The sequence below is a fragment of the Chionomys nivalis genome, chromosome 1, assembly GCF_950005125.1.
Source record: "Chionomys nivalis chromosome 1, mChiNiv1.1, whole genome shotgun sequence".
Lineage (NCBI taxonomy): Eukaryota > Metazoa > Chordata > Mammalia > Rodentia > Cricetidae > Chionomys > Chionomys nivalis.
In genome coordinates, this window is record NC_080086.1 from 14549063 (window position 1) to 14566028 (window position 16966).

At 38.7% G+C, this 16966-nt stretch overlaps 1 protein-coding gene across 5 annotated transcripts in view; it reads right to left on the bottom strand.

Moving 5' to 3' along the window:
• Positions 1-16966, bottom strand: part of Atf7ip (activating transcription factor 7 interacting protein) — an 89319-nt gene that overhangs the window by 20508 nt on the left and 51845 nt on the right. For all 5 annotated transcript variants that reach the window (XM_057763377.1, XM_057763375.1, XM_057763374.1 and 2 more), the window contains 4 exons: positions 11976-12041; positions 7748-7821; positions 7113-7201; positions 3546-4181 (listed from right to left, as the gene is read on the bottom strand). In XM_057763377.1, coding sequence (XP_057619360.1) covers positions 3546-4181; positions 7113-7201; positions 7748-7821; positions 11976-12041 — 865 coding nt within the window. The remainder of the gene's footprint in view (positions 1-3545; positions 4182-7112; positions 7202-7747; positions 7822-11975; positions 12042-16966) is intronic.

Here is a 16966-nt window from a genome sequence, read left to right on the forward strand (position 1 = left end):
CAGAATATATATTCTATGTAATATATTAACATATAGTATATATGTATTATTTCCTTAAAGACTTTTATCATAAAGTTTTACCTGCCAAAGAATTAATATAACTAGGCAATATTACAAAAACATCGTTTGTTTTTTGCATACACATTAATGTATGTATGTATGTATGTATGTATGTATGTATGTGCATGCGTGTGTATGTGTGTGTGTATGTATGTGTGCATATGCTGTTTTGTTATCCAGACTGATTCTACTCTTGGCATAACTGTCTAAGGATAAATTAATTACTCACAAAACTGTAACCTTTCTCTAGATTTGCAATATTTGTTGTTTTGTTTTATTTTGGTTTGTTTCTGATTTTTTTGTTGTTTTTTTTTTTGTTTTTTCCCAAGACAGGGTTTCTCTGTGTAGCCCTGGCTGCCCTGGAACTCACTCTGTAGACCAGGCTGGTCTTGAACTCACAGAGATCCACCTGCCTCTGACTCTGCCTCCGCCTTGCAAGTGCTGGGATTAAAGGCCACTATCGCTCAGCAAATTCCCTCAATTTTTAATGCAGCATTCTTCAATCCCAGAGCATTTTTCACCTTCTACTATTTACCTGAGTTACTTCTCAAAGTAGGAAGTTAGAAATCATCTATCAATCAACAAAATTAACTAGGATACGAAATCAAATTATGGCTTAAAATCTTCCTATCATGCAGGACACTTGTTACTAGCTTGATGGATTATGTTATTTTTAAGAACCATTTCTATTTTTCATGTGCATGTGTCTGAATGTCTGACTGTCTGTCCTAAATGTCTGTATATTATATCACAAGTATGCAGATGCCTCTGAAGGTCAGAAGAGGGTGTTCAATCTTCCGGAGCTAGAATTACAAATAGTTATTAGTTTTGTAATATGGGTGCTTAGAACTGAACCCAGAACCTCTGTAAGAGCAGCAAGTGCTCTTAACTGTTGAGCCATCTCTCTACTTCAGTCTTACCATAGTCCTCAAGGTACAAACTGGTAGTATTCTATTGAAGGTCTGGATAACCGTATGAGGAGAAATGGGACATGATGGGTGAAGAAGTAACTGCTTAGTGATATTTAAATTCTAGTCTTCCCATATTTTGGAATGAAAGATGTTTAGGGGGCTGGAGAGGTGGCTCAGAGGTTGAGAGCATTGGCTGTTATTCCAGGAGTCCTGAGTTCAATTCCCAGCAACCACATGGTGGCTCACAACCATCTGTAATGAGATCTGGTGCCCTCTTCTGGCATCCAAGCATACATGTAGACAGAAGATTGTGTACATAATATCATTTGATTCCAGCTTAAACTATGAGTATGATTTATAATGAGTATATGAGTATAATCTCTGAATTTAGGCATGGTCAAAGAATATGGTTTTTGGTGTTCTTTTTTTTTTATTTTGATTTTTTGAAATGAGTTTTTCTGTGTGGCCTTATCTGTCCTGGAGCTCTCTCTGTAGACCAGGCTGCCTTCAAACTGAGAGATCCACTTGGATCTGCCTCCCAAGTGCTGGGATTAAAGGCGTGCACAACCACCACCCAGTTTAGAATACATGTTCTTACATAATCACTTTCCAGTTAATTGTGGAAACACCACTAATACTCATTAGTAACGGCCAGTAATTCATCTGTAAGAACAAATGAAATGTGATTTCAAATGAAAGTAACTTTAATACTTTATAGTTATATGAATATATTAAATGCTAAAATAAAAACATTTAAGCATAAATATATATCAAAAACAGAATGCTATGGTAATTAATAATTATGGGAAGTATTAATCTTACATAAAAATGAAACAGAATGACTCATTGTTATTAAAACAGCTCATCAGCTACATAATTCTATAACAAGCCCTTTTCTAATGCTTACAAACTGTTAAAGGGAACACGTTAATGAAATTATAATCTGAAATGCATATATTTAAGGTACAAGCATTCATAACATTAAGCACACACTCTAATTTTCTTTACAGGCCACGGTCTCACAGTAAAGTTCTATATTTATAAAAATAGACCAGAAGATCATTAAAAAAAAAAATCAACTTTGTTTCAAAATTTCATATTTATCCTGTACAAATATCACATAAAATAAAGTGCACTATAAATAATCTGACATATTAAAAATATAAAAAATTCTGTGAAAAGAAATCAGAAAAACAATGAAGTTAATCTTGCTTGTCCTCTGACATGATTAAAAGCAAACATCTCTGTTAGTAATGCAAGCATCAGCAATGGTTTTGTGTCCAGGCCTGGTGGCACACACCTTTATCCCAGCACTTAGGACGGGAAGGCAGGCAAATCTGAGGACAGTCTGATCAAGGACAGCCAGACCAAGAGCTGTACAATTTTAAATAAATTTGCAGTCAAATTCATCTTATATTTTGAAGTAAAATACAATTAGGCAATATGTCTTATGGAAAATGACAGAAAATAATGAGCCAAACATTTTTGCAAGCAAAGAACTATTTTTTTTTAATTGTTCAGCTTTAGAAGACGCTGGGTGCTGAATGCACAGTGTGTTCCCCACTGGGTAGAAGATTACTGGTTTACTGTTGTTGTTGTTGTGGGGTTTTTTTTGCTTGTTTGAGACAGGGTTTCTCTGTGTAGTACTAGCTGTCCAAAAACTCACTCTGTAGATCAGGCTGGCCTTGAACTCACAGAGATCTGCCCACCTGTCCTCCCAAGTGCTGAGATTAAAGGCATGTACCACCATCTCCTGGTGATAAATGGTTTTTAATTCGCTCTTACAATAAACTTCTAAAATTAGATACTCAACTGTCCTGGTTCACCTAATCTACCATAAAAACAAATAGAACACACAATGCAAACTACAAACCTGTATAAAACCTCACCAATGTGGGGTGGGGCTCAAGCTCTGGGGCAGAGTGCTTGCCTAGCAAGCACAAGGACCTGGTTCTGTCCTTAGCTCCAGGGAAGAAAACAACCAAGAAACAAAACACAAAAAACTGACAAAGTAACAAAAAAAAAAAAAAAACTCACCAAAATTACTAAATAATAAATTACTAAAAAATAAAATAGAAATGCTAATTTCTCAACCAAAATTTCTTTCTACCTGGGAAGAGCAAAGGGGAGGAGAGATGGCAAGTATAAGGGGCACTGAAACAGTAAGGCAAGAGGACCTCTGCTTTTTAGGGCACAGGATAGGAACTAACTACTTGACTGAAATCATCTATGACAAAAGAAAAAACATTAAAGTCTCGAAATACTAAAATTCATTTCTTGAAGCAGATAAAGAATCCAGCATTCTGAACTGATTATTACATGCAATGTACGTGAATCAAATAATTGTGACAGATCCCATAAAGATATACAAATATCATGACTCACTAAGAAAGCACAGTGAAATAAACTTCTCTCACACTCTACTTTAATCGCATCATTTTACATTAGGCATTCAGAAAATTACTAAAAATAATCAAGCCAATTCTATTTACTCCATTTTTCCAATGAAGCTAGGAAGAGCTTAATTACTGAATCAATGTGCTTTCGTTTCTGGTACTAAGCAAAGCAACTTACCGGTTCGCGGGTTGGCAGAGCTATTCTGTTCTGCAGAAGATGAAGTGCTAAAAGCAGATATTGGGATTTTCATCTGTATTGGGCCTCGATTGTTAGATGAGCTATAAAGTCCTGACGGGCCTACCGTGGGTAAAGAAGTCCTTGTGGCCTGCACAATAGAATGTGCAGTGGGAACAGCCTGCACAGCGAGGGTTGTCCCCAAGGGTGCAGCACTGGTGGAAGAGTTCCTCTGAATACTAGAACTGGGCACTGACGGAATGTTTGGTTTGGTGGGGTTTGGCAAGGGCGGCAAGGATACTGGATTTTTGGGAAGCCCGCTCACTGTCGGTGGGCTTTGCACAGATATGAATTCAACGCTGCCAGATGGTTGATTCGTCACGATAGTCCCTGGATGGCTTTGCAGGAGCTGAGGCTGAGAGGATACGGCAACGGGGACATGCAGAATCACTGGCAAGGGCTGCAGGGAGATTGTAGGCTGAGGGTTTCCACTAGGCACCTGAGTAGTGGCAACGACTGTGGCTGTGTTAGGAGCAGGAAGAAGAGACGCTGCTGGCAGAGAACCTGAGGTCGCCGAAGGCTGCAGTTTAGGCTGACTACTGACAATCGCCGGAGGAGTGACAAGACTGGCTGACGACACTACAAAGAAAAACACAAGTCTGAGTCTAGATAACTACCTTAAATTATCAGCAAAAGATAAGTCACAAGCTGAATATATTTTATACAGAAAAGCCACCACAAAGAAGTTTCCAGGTTTAAGTTCGAAAACCCTGGAATGTTTAGGAGCACTTCTGTGTACACTTGGTGTCTTTATGGAACGCCACATAATTTAATGTTACTATATAAGATTATTATCTCAATATCAAGACAGCTCTTGAAAATTACAATGTTTACTTCAGAGGAACTAACTGGAAAAACAACTAAAAAATACTGAAAACTAAGTAAAACTATGTAAGTATTTTTAAAACCTCATTCTAAACATTATTAATGCCTAAAACATCGACAGTATGTACCTAGCTGAGGTAGGAAGTCTGGAAAGCACTGGCATTAGTTAGTGAAGCTGATGGCACTATTCACCACTGGACCTGGAGGACTCCTACATATCCTTACTGAGATCCTTGAAAAAGAACTCACTCTGGGAGGAGCGACCCTTAGAGAAGAGTCTAGAAACACAACTGATAGAGAGGAAAGCACTGAGTAGAAAGTGGAGATCAATTAAGAAACAAAACACACACATACCAAAGAGGGAAGAGTAAGTCCTAAACCGGAGATTTACAGTAGCTTACGACTCAACTACTAAGGTTTAGTCTCACTGACACAGGTTTAAAATGTAACTTAATTGACTACTGAGATATCTAGTCTTTCTAAAAACATAGGTACCCCAGAGCAGAAATTCTCAGTGAGTGCAGAGAGATACCTATGGTTTCCTGGGAACATTGCACAAAGTTACAACGTCAAAGCTGTTTTCCTAATAGTAATGAGACATTTGACTTTTGCACTATCTGGACAAAAGGTGAATGCCTGTTGGCTTACTTAGTTCAGCAAGTCCATATCTGCGGACATTAACATCCTTCATTCTAAGAGTCCCAGTGATACATAAGGCAGACAACAAAGAACCTTACACACACCGCGCTTTTCCTATGCAGCCGCGTAACCCTTAACAACATGAGTATGTTTTGAGAAATGCGTCATTACATAATTCCAATGTTGTATGATCACAAGACTGTACAAATCTACCTGGGATAGATCAATCAATGTGTCAAACGAGACAGTAAATATAAAATAGATGCAGCTACTACAAGCATAAAATTACATATCAGTTTCAGTAAACCATGGGTAACAGTTGTCACTGGGTACCCTATACAGTTTTATTTTCTACAGTCTGTACAGCTCACAATGCTGCAGCTCTGCTCACATGAACATAGCATACTCAGGAGTAACATGCTAAGCTACTATAGTAAACAGCTATGGTCTCAACTCCATTGCGGTCTCCCCAGATAACTGTTTAAAACTGATTCGCAACTCACTGAAATGTCATTATGTGGTACATGACTGTACACATATCCTTATGTTAAGTTTATTTGGAAATTGGGCATAGTAAAAAAACAATAATACCTAATAAAACAATTATCACAATAAAAGACAAATTATTAGTGGAATGCTCCATGCAATATTAATAGACCGTGGTAACAAACAATGGAAAATGACACCATGGATAAGGAGAAAACTACAAAATCCAAGGTAGAACAGAGGTGCCAACCACTCCTGTCACACTAACTTCTTCACTAACAAATACTTTACTACAGTATTTAAAAAAGGAAATTTCACTAAAGTAGTAGTAAAAGCTACCATTTCTATTACATTCCACCCTCCAGTAAAATCATACACTGGCCTTGAATTGTAATCTACCTGCCACAGCCTGCTGAGTTCTGGAATTACAGGTCTGCGCTACAAGGCCTAGCAGGACCTATTTTCTTGAAAGAGTGACAGAGAAAAACAATGAGAAAAGCCTATGATTTCTGAGTCGGCTCTGCACTAGTTCCACAGAAACTACCATCAATGGGCAGTGTCCAGCTATCTAGCCCGTTTCCATCTGTCTCTATGAGGCTGCATTTCTTTCACAGATGAAGTCAGCAGACTGGAAGAGACTGAAAGAAGATACAGACCTAAGAATCCAACCAGCTTTAGCTGCTTAACATCTTAACCAAGATTTTAAAGAAATATGTAAAAGGCAATACATCACTGTTTTGGGGGATATTTATATGTACATGCATGCTCATGTGTGTACATGAATGTGTTAAGTGTCATTCCTCCAGTGCCAATCCCCTTTCTCCTTCGGTATCTGTCACTAAGTCACTGGCACTTTCCCATGCAATCTTCTACATCTTGATGGCACCACTCTCCATCTCCCTTTTCTTCCTAGGTTGAGACAGGGTCGCTCACTGGCCTGGAGCTCACCATGTAGGCTGGCTGGCCAGAGTCTGCTCCCCTCTCTAACACTGAGACAGCCAAGTGAGGTGGCTGCCTCTGTCTGTCTTATCTATTTACTGCGGGCTCTGTGAAATAAACTCAGATCTTAGCTCTTTAACTAATTTTTTTTAAAGTACAATTATTTTCTATTTTGAAAAGTTTCTATGCACATGACAGGATTATTATAATTCACTTCTGTGTGGTTTTTGATTACTCAAGACAAGGGCTCACTATGTAGCCCTGGCTGCCTTAGAATTCACTACATAGAGCATGCTGGTCTTAAACTCAGAGATCCGCCTGCCTCTGGGCTTATTATTAGTCCTTACATTTTTATTTTAACTCAATTTTTAGTACCAATTAGTTTAACTCAAAAATTCTCTGGAGTACTTAGCCATTCCCTGAGCCTGTAAAAGCCCTAGAGAAGAGACCTGAGAAATACTAGCCTAGGAATTTCAGCGTCTCTCTTTTCATGTGTACTTACTTACAATCCTCAATTTTTTTGAAATATATTCATATTTATACCAAAGTGTCCTGTTTAATAAGAGAACCAAAGATGTTAGGGTCCAAGAAAATGTATTTTTTGGTATTTAAAAAAGTTACCTGTATTCACAGGAGTTTGAAAGGATGGCGGTGGACCCTCACTAACATTTCTTTTCGACTCCAGCATCTGTCGTACCGTGCCTGCATTTCTATGAAACAGATACATGTACAGTCAATGACTATGTGATCCAAGGGGGAAGCCACAGAAACAGGAAAAACAGTGATCCATGGTGGGAAAAGGGTAAGATATAGGGCTTATACCCTATGCCTGAAGCCACAGTTCATACACAAGGATGAATGCCAGTTAACATAGCAGAAGAGTCTTTGCCATATTCCACTGTTATCAGTTACCTAAAGACTGAATACAGGCAATGGCATATTCTCTCTCATCAAGGACCAAAGCAGTTCTCAACTGCTAAAACTTATTAATGACATATTCTTAAAGAAACATGTAGGGTTCTGGGGAGTGGTGGCCTCTAGATTTAATCCTAAATATTGCAAAAGCAAAGAAAAAAAATTTAACAAAAGAAAAATTCTAATAAATTAGCAAAGGCAATACATAATAAAAAGGGGAAGTAGAAAAGCAACTATGACCTGAGTCATTTACCGCTGCTTAAGCATTTACAATTGTGTGCCAAGACTAAGCAGAGACTTGCTTTCTCAGTAAAACACAATGAACAAACTGCAGTTCTTACCTGTAGGTCACATTGTTATTGCTGCTGACATCACTGGCAGGCTTTCCTGGTGATACAGGTGGGTTTGGAGGGCTCTGAAAGAGGGGGGAAATACCAAAGTGAAAAAATAAAACCCAATATATAGGAATTGCTAGAAAAGGGAAAGAAAGAGCGTTCAAGTGCTTTCTCAATATCCGATCTATTATTTAAGTAATGCAATAGAAAAGCACTGCCGGATCAGACATCACTACTTTGTCTTTTCCTATTTTCTTGTGGAAATCTTTCTTCATAAACTTCAAATCTTCTCATCCTGTCAATCTCCAGGTGGCAACTTCAGTAATTTTTCTTTCAGGTGGTTTTCCTTTTAGTTAGTTCTACACAATTTATTTCTCTTTTCGAGCTGGCAATTTTCTCGAATGTTTCTCGAAATACTTCGTAGGGCTCTGTGGTCATCTGGAGATGCTGTGTATGTGCAAGGCAAAGACTTCAGTGCAGTAAGCAGCAGTTTTGGCTGGGCAGCAAGCTCTTCAGTGCATTCTCTGCACTGAAGCGAAGTTTAGAGCAATGCTGTTCATTGCAGAGATGAAAGGCTCTAAGCCCTGCACATGTTTAAAGCTAGGAATGTTACAACGCTGCTGCAACTTCTCTTATCTTTTGATTTGATTGGTTTTACAAAGCTTGTTTTTTCTTTGAAATAATATTAACCGTTTCACTCCACATTTTAAATAAAACTAATGAAATATACTATTAAGGTAACAACATTTGACAATCTCTTCAGTTCTACAAAGGCAGCCAGATTTCTCTATCGAGGCCCGGGGGTGGTAACTTTGGTACCCATTGGAGACCCACTTGCTTCACAAGTTTTTCCTTCATTTTCTTGACAATATATGAAATCTAAAGCTCTCTTACTTTCCAATCCCAACAGCACAATGGATGAACATGGGAAAGGAAAGAAAAGAAAATGGAAATAAAAGAGGACATAGAAAGAGTAAAATGTTTCAAGTGAAAATATAAACTAAACTAAGACACTAGCAAGAATATATAAAGAGGGGATGGAGAGATGGCTCAGTGGTTAAGAGCATTGCCCGCTCTTCCAAAGGTCCTGAGTTCAATTCCCAGCAACCACATGGTGGCTCACAACCATCTGTAAAGAGGTCTGGCGCCCTCTTCTGGCCTTCAGGCATACACACAGACAGAATATTGTATACATAATAAATAAATAAATAAATAAATAAATAAATAAATAAATATTAAAAAAAAGAAAGAATATATAAAGAAATAAACGAGGTAAGACAAATCTCCAAAATATAACCTTTGTTTTACATAGTCTAGGCTGGCATGAAACTATCGGCCAAGTTTATAGCCTTATCCTCTCCTCCCTCCTCTCTAGCGCTAGGATCACGGGCATGTATATAGGACCATGTCCCGTCCCATGGAATGCTGGGATATAATCCAGTGCTTCGCATGTTAGGTAAGATGCCAGACTTAAAGACAGAAAACACAGCTTCAAGAATTCTGCAACCTCAACAGATTAATAAAAATGCAGACATCTAAGAATACTGAAGAGAACTAATCCATCTAAAAGCTCAGTTCGAAGACTAAGGCACACTAAACATCCAGGAAGAAAGCAAATCTCACAGCATACATAAAGGAAATGGTAGTCAGCACCTCCTAAAATAACACAGGTCATTAAATGCTGGTTTGAAGAATTGTCGGGGGCTGGAGAGATGGCTTGGCGGTTAAAAACACTGGTTGCTCTTCAGAGGACCTGGATACAATTCCCAGCATCCACATGGCAGCTCACCACTGTCTGGAACTACAACACCACAAGTTCTGACACCTTCACACATGCAAGCTAAAACACCAATGCACATAAAATAAAAACTAAATAACTTTAAAAAAAAAAGGAATTGTTCGCCTTGGCTCATAGGTTTAAATGTCTGATCAGCAGAGAGTGGTACTATTCGGAGAAGCAGGGTCCTTGGAGGAAGTATGTACTGGGGTGGGCTTCGAAGTTTCTGATGTCACTCTTCCCGCTGACTGCCAATATAGAACTCTCAACTACCTCTCTAGTACCATGTCTACCTGTTGCCACCATGCTTCCCACCCTAGAGATTTGTAACCTCTAGAACTGGAAGCCAGTCCCAACTAAATATTTTCCATTATAGGAGTTGCCATAGTCATGGTGTCTCTTCACAGCAATAGAAACCCTAACTAAAACAGGCGTTGGTACCAGGGACTGGGGTATTGCTGTGATAAGCTGGACCATGTTTCCTGTTGGCAAAACGTGGACTTTGGATTGGGAAAGCAGTAGCACTTTAAGTGGGGGCTAAATGGGCCATTCTAGTAGAAATGTGAAAGACAGTGGTGCTGAGAGCAATCAATTATGAAGGCTGGGCTCAAGAGCTTTCAGAGAAGAATAAAATTAGTTAAGTGGCCTACAGGTCATTATTTTGTGGTATCTTGGCAAATAATGTGGCTGCTTTTTGCCCTTTTCCAAAAAAATCTGCTTGAGGTAAACTGAAGAGTTTTGGATTAATGTCCCTCGCAGAGGCGATTTCAAAACGGCCTCATCTTGACTGTGTTGCATGGTATTAGTGGACAGTCTTAGGCAGATCTATAATGAAAAGAAGGCCTGAGTAAGAAAAAGTACAAAATATACAGTCTGAGGAGAAAAGAGAAAAGAAGGCACCGCTAGAAAGTATAACAGAGTTAAGTACTGTGCTCAGAGATAAACATATTTAAAAAGAGAAAAAGACAAAAAACAGCCTGCTACCAGGTGGAATAAAGGTAATGGTAATCTCAAGGTAAAATCCCACTCAGTTAAGCTTCTAATGTATGAAAAGGAATTTAAAAAAAGCTTAGGGAGCCAGGCCTTTAATCCCAGCACTCGGGAGGCAGAGGCAGGCGGATCTCTGTGAGTTCGAGGCCAGCCTGGTCTACAAGAGCTAGTTCCAGGACCGGAACCAAAAAAGCTACGGAGAAACCCTGTCTCGAAAATTAAAAACAAAACAAAACAAAACAAAACAAAAAAAACTTAGGGTTGGGTGTAGTGATGCAATGCCTTTTTTTCCCCAGTACTCAAGAGGGAGAGACAGTCAGACCTCTGAGTTTGAGGCTAGTTTGATCTACAGATCAAGTTTCAGGACATCCAAACTTATTTAGTGGAAAAAAAAAAAACAAACAACTGAAAACAGAAAGTTGGTAAAAATGTATTTGAAACACGTTCCACCCCTAGCAAACAGCAGAACTTGGCAGCTTTGGCCACATGGTTCGGGCTTTAGAATCAAGGATATAAGAAAGAGGTTATGGAATCTCCCACTGTAGCTAAGGAAAGCCACTAAGGCCAGGCATGGAGGTCCAGAGAGGACACTGCATGAAGCTGTGAAGGTCAAGCCTGCACTGTCTGAAAGACCCCGAGTTGTTGGAGATGGCCAGAGTCATGGGTACCTGCCAGAGCACTACTAACAAGGAGTGGAAGCAGCCCGAGAGAAAGAAGTGTGCTGCATTCAACAAAGCTGAAAGGAGTTGAAGATCTGAAGAGCACTTTGATATCAGACATGGGCTGGAAGAGTTCGCAGTTTTCCCAGCTGGTTTTCAGTCTTGTTTTGGTCTAGTATTCCCTTACTATGCTCCCTTTCCTCCCTTTGGAATGGTAATATGTATCCCGTGCTATTGTTTGTTCGAAGTGTGTGATCTGGTTTCCAAATTTCATTTTACAGGGGGTTACATGTACGAGATTGCCTTGAGTTTCAGAAGAGACTTTAAACTCTGGGCATTTTAACAGTACTGGAACGATACAGACTACGGGGACTTTGGAGTTAGACTGAATGTGTTACATTATGATATGACAACAAGCCTATGGGAGCCAAGGAATGGAATGTGGTAATTTGAGTAAGAATGTCCCTCATGGGCTCAAAGATAAGAATGCTTGGATACTGGGAAGGGGCACTATTAGGAAAAGAGGCCTTGTTGGAGAAAGTGTGTGACTGAGGGAGGGCTTTGAGATTCTAAAGTGCTCAAGTCAGGCCCAGCGTCATTCTCTCTTCCTACTGCCTGCCCATCAGAATGTAGGACTCTCAGCTCCTCTCCAGCACCATGTCTGCCAGTGATGAGGACAATGACTAAACCTCTGAAACTATAGGCCAGCCCCAGTTAAATGTTTTCCATTATAAGAGTTGCCACAATCATGGAGTCTCTTCAGAGCAACAGAACACTAGGATAATGAACACAGAACAGAAATGCTTACTTCTTGTCTTTTCTTAAGATCATCTTTGGCTGCTCCAAAACGTTTGGTCAATCTGGCTATCTTGGCCTAGAAAAGAAACAAACAAAAGTTAAGTACTATAACTCCTTTAAGGTCTGCTATTCACAAGCGAAATCTACAGATAACAGGCTATTCAGAACCAAATAAGACAAGCTGACTGTAAAATACACACTTGGAAAAAAACACAGTGCGCTCCCTGAACTAACTGCCAGATATAAATAGTAATAGACCAGCTTGTCCTTACCACACAACTAAGTATATTTACTTTCCAGAGCATATTTTGAAATATATAAGGTTTTGTTTTATTTGCAGCTATTTTTCAAAATGGTTGTAATCACACAACTTTTTTTAAAATTTATTTATTTACTATTTATTTTCTATTTATTTTCTGTTTATTGGTATTTTGCATATATCTGTGTAAGGGTGTCAAATCCCCTGGAGCTGGAGTTTCAGACAGTCACAAGTTGCCACGTGGGTGCTGCGAATTGAACCTGGGTCATCTGGACGAGCAGACAGTACTCTTAACCACTGAGCTATCTTTGCAGCCCCACGCTTAACTATCTAACTGAAAACATACATGCATGCAGACATATATGCAAGTCATACGAAATCCTTTGACAACACTATTTGGATATCTACTCATTTGGACATGCAGCTTTCTACCAGAGCAGTGATTCTCAACCTGCCTAATGCTGTGGCCCCTTGATACAGTTCCTCATGCTGTGGTGATCTCTCCATCATAAACTTCATAACTGTAATTTTGCTTCCGTTATAAATTGTTAATATAAATGCCTGAGATGCAGGATATTATGTGTGACCCCCAACAGGGTCTCGGCCCTCAGGTTGAGCACCGCCGCACTAGAGCTGATTATATATGTTTTGTCTACTGGATAAGGTGAATGTTTCCCAGTGCCTTGCTACAGGCATACAAGGCTATTTTCATGGCTTTATAGCTTTGTTCTTTCAGAGTATTTCTTTGGGGTAATTCACACAAATGGAATTCTCAGTGACTAAAAGCTTTACTGAGTCTACAGCAAGAGAGAGGAGGTTTATAAATTATCCTTTGAAAGGCAAGAGGAGGTTAGAAGGCAAACAACCCTTTCAGGTCTAACCTGTTTGGAGTTCACAGAGGTGAACTTTTTAAAACTCAATGGAATGCATCACACAAAGACTTATCAATCAGAAGAAAAAATATCAGGGATTGAAAACAAGGTAAGGAATTCCATGCCACTCTGCCAACTGAGCATCTTAGGGAAAACACACCAGAGCACTCAACTCTGCCAACCGGGCTTCCATTTGCTTTGTTTCCTTCTGTATTCCATGGGTGTCTCTCTCTTGCTGGGCTCATGTGTTGTCTGTCTGTTTCTCTCTCTAGCTGTGTTTACCACTCACTGCAGTTTCTCCATCCTTCACAGCATGTTTTTCCTGTCTCTCACGATTTTGTTTCTCCTGCTCTGTGCTTTCCCTATTCCCTTTACGATTTCTAATTAACTATGATTTAATTTTTAACTCCTGAGTTCATCTTATGTGTCCTGGGCTTTTGCTCTTCTACCCTAAGTAGGAGAACAGATGTTGTTTGTAATTATTTTACTACAGTTAAGGATATTGTACAAGATGGCTCAGCACAACAGAACGGGAGTATACCTCTATCACGCTGTCCTAATTCACATGTGCACCATGCATGTACATACACACAAATATGCACATACATAAACACATGCAAACTAAAGAAATGTAACAAAAATCTAAACATCTAGTTGTTTGTTGTTGTTTTTAATGAACAGTATAACTGTGGTATATTCTCTCTCCTCTGCATGGTAGGAGAAACTGAAACCTCAAGAGAAAGCAGACAGATAAAACATGCAATCAGAAGAAGTATCAATCAAATAATATACATTAAAATGTAGAAACACAGACAGGTGAGATAACAAAATGATTGAAATGTCAAAGAATTTGAAAATCTAATTTTAAAAAGAACTGTCACCTCAATGAAATAAAATTAAGTTAAACAAAGTAAAGCAAATTTGGTATTTAGATAACAAATACCAATTTAACAAAGAGAGATTCTGGAGAGTAATATATAATAATGGAAATATTAAAATTAAAAGATAAATACAAACTTTTTAAAACTCAATGGAATGCATCACCCAAAGACTTATCAATCAGAAGAAAAAATATCAGGGATTGAAAACAAGGTAAGGAATTCTTATATTCATACAGTAATAAAGGAAAATAAGAATAATGAACCATAGGCACAATTTTAAGGAACTCTGATCATGAGACCAGATTTAATCCCAGAGGTAGAAGAAGCTGAGGAGCAAACGAAAAGCATAGAAAACCTTGTCAAATCACACTCTAGCAGAAAATTTCCCTGATTTAGAAAAAGTGCAGGAGGTATTTTATCAGACAGAACCAGAAAAAAACTTTTCATGTCACATTATTGTTAAATTATCAATACTCAACAAAGAATGCTGTAAAGGGTCATCTTACAAAGCAAATTTATTATAATTTTATTACATCATAAAACCTAAATGTCAGGAAAGCACATATATTTTAGGTAAGTCACTCCCTAACTAGTTACAATATTCAGAAAAGTTATCCTCTAAATTCTGAATGGGGGAGGGGGCATTCTAAGATGAACATATACCAAATCAAACCATGACTACTTAAAGCAAAATTAGAAAAAAATTACAGAATTCTTCATACACACAAAGAAGAAAGTCACAATTACAAAAGCCTAGAAAAAAAATGAGTTCCATGAGAATGTATGAACAAACAGAATTAGGAAATAATAAAACAAATTCAATATAGTGTCCCAGAAAACTTCTAAGATGAGTAAGGTAGAAAGGAAAAAGCACTCAGATCAGCTGAGGAGCTGCTGCTGTGAAAGGAAACAGAACTACAGGAATGAGAGCATGTAAATCTTAGTAAAAAACGTAAATTATCTTCACTCTCCAGTTCAAAGATGCAGACAGATTAGATTAAAACAAGGGGAAAAAAATCCAACTGATTACTGCCTGCAAGAAACACATCACACGGACAAAAGATATAGAGTCTGAATATGAAAGGATGGAAAAATGATATTCCAAACAAATGATAAGTGAAATCAAGCTGGCGTAGCTACATACATACCGATAAAGTAGAATTTCAGTCAAAGTTAGAATAAAGAAACCCATTATAATACTAATAAAAAAGACTAATTATAGTAGTATATTATTTGTATTCTAATAAATTAAAGCTTGCCTGAAGACCAGAGAATAAACCAGTCATACTTGTCAGCCATACAGGCCAGGGAGTGGTGGCACACACCTTTAATCCCAGGACTCAAAGGAAAGAGGCAAATGGATCTCCCTGAGTTCAAAGTCACCCTGAGCCACACAAGACTCAATCTGTCTGAAACAGAAACAGAGCTCACACAAAGGTGATCCCAGCACCTGGGATCACATGCCTTTTATCCCAGCACTAGGGAGGTGAAGACAGGAGTGATATGGCGGGTGGAGAGAAGAATATAAAGGGGAAGAAACAAGAACTTAGTGGAGTGTAGAGTCTGAGGATTCACTGAGACTGGATCTTGCCCTTTCAGTCTGAAGATTTGGTAGAGGTAAAAGGTCTCTCTAGTGAGCCAGGTGTGGCAGTGGTGAATGCCTTTGATCTCAGCACTCGGGAGGCAGAGTCAGGTGAAATTTCTGAGTTCGAGGCCAGCCGAGTCTACAGAAGGAGTTCCAGGACAGTCAGGAGTATTCAGAGAAAGCCTGTCTTGAAAAAAACCAAATCAAACAAACAAGCAAATAAGAAAAAGGTCTAAGTGCTTTGTTTTTCTGATCTTCAGCTTGAACCCCAGTATCTATCTCTGGGTTTTTATTACTCTTGCTACATCCAAGGATTATATATCCATTGTCATTCTCCTTGTAGAATTATTGGGGAATGCATTACACATTGTTTGAGCAACTCAACTAACTGAATAAAGAAGCATTTGGGCAGGTAGTGAGGAGTGAAAGCAATTGAGGATGTAGCTCAGTTGTTGGCCTAGAATAAACAAGGCCGTGGGTTCGACCCCAACACCACAAAACCAGGTGTGGAGGTGTATGTTTATAATCCTAACAATAAGTGGAGGCAGGAAACCAGAAGTTCAAAATCATTCTCAACTATATATATAGAAAAAAAATACTCTTCTTTAATATAGATTGTTAGGAATAATTTTCGCTGACACAAATAATCCCAATCAGACCAAATAAGACCAAATTAAAAGATATCCAGGTTTAATTGGACGCCTGGGCTTTCAGGTGGCCCTGAGGGGAAAATGAAAAGCCCAACAAACCACAAGAGGAAGAGGTGTAGTTTAAATAGCCTGTGGGAGTGTCTTGACCTTTCCTGGGGAGGAGTCAAGGTTTGGTGGGCTTCCTTGACCCTCCTTGGGAAGGTGGGTTTTCAAAGATTGAGGCCGGGAGCATGGATTAGTAAACTAATATCTTTTATAAAATATTATACGTATAAATGTTTCTACAAGAATATATGGACATGCACCATGTATGTACGTGTCTTGTGCCTAAGAAGGTCAATTAAAGGTAATAGATCCCTACTGGAGTTGCCAACAGTTGGGTAAGTGCTGAGAACTGATACTGGCTCCTCCTCTGCAAGAGCAGTCAGTGCTCTTAACCACCGAGTCATCTTTCCAGCCCTATAAACTAACGTCATAAAGCATAATATCCACAGAGAAAGTAGAATGATACAAAACTAATCCTTCACAAATATTATTTTGCATCTATGGTATGCTATATGCCAACCTTTCTTCAGGGACAAACAAAAAGTTCTTTTAAGTACCAATTTAGGTAATTTCTGAGTCTCTGATGTGGGTTAAATTATGCCAAAGCTCATATCATAAAGTCTATAACCCAGGTATCTAAGGGTCACTGTAAAAATAATCAATTAATATGAAGTCTCTTAGACTGGGGTGGTTCTCTTCTAATGGAAGT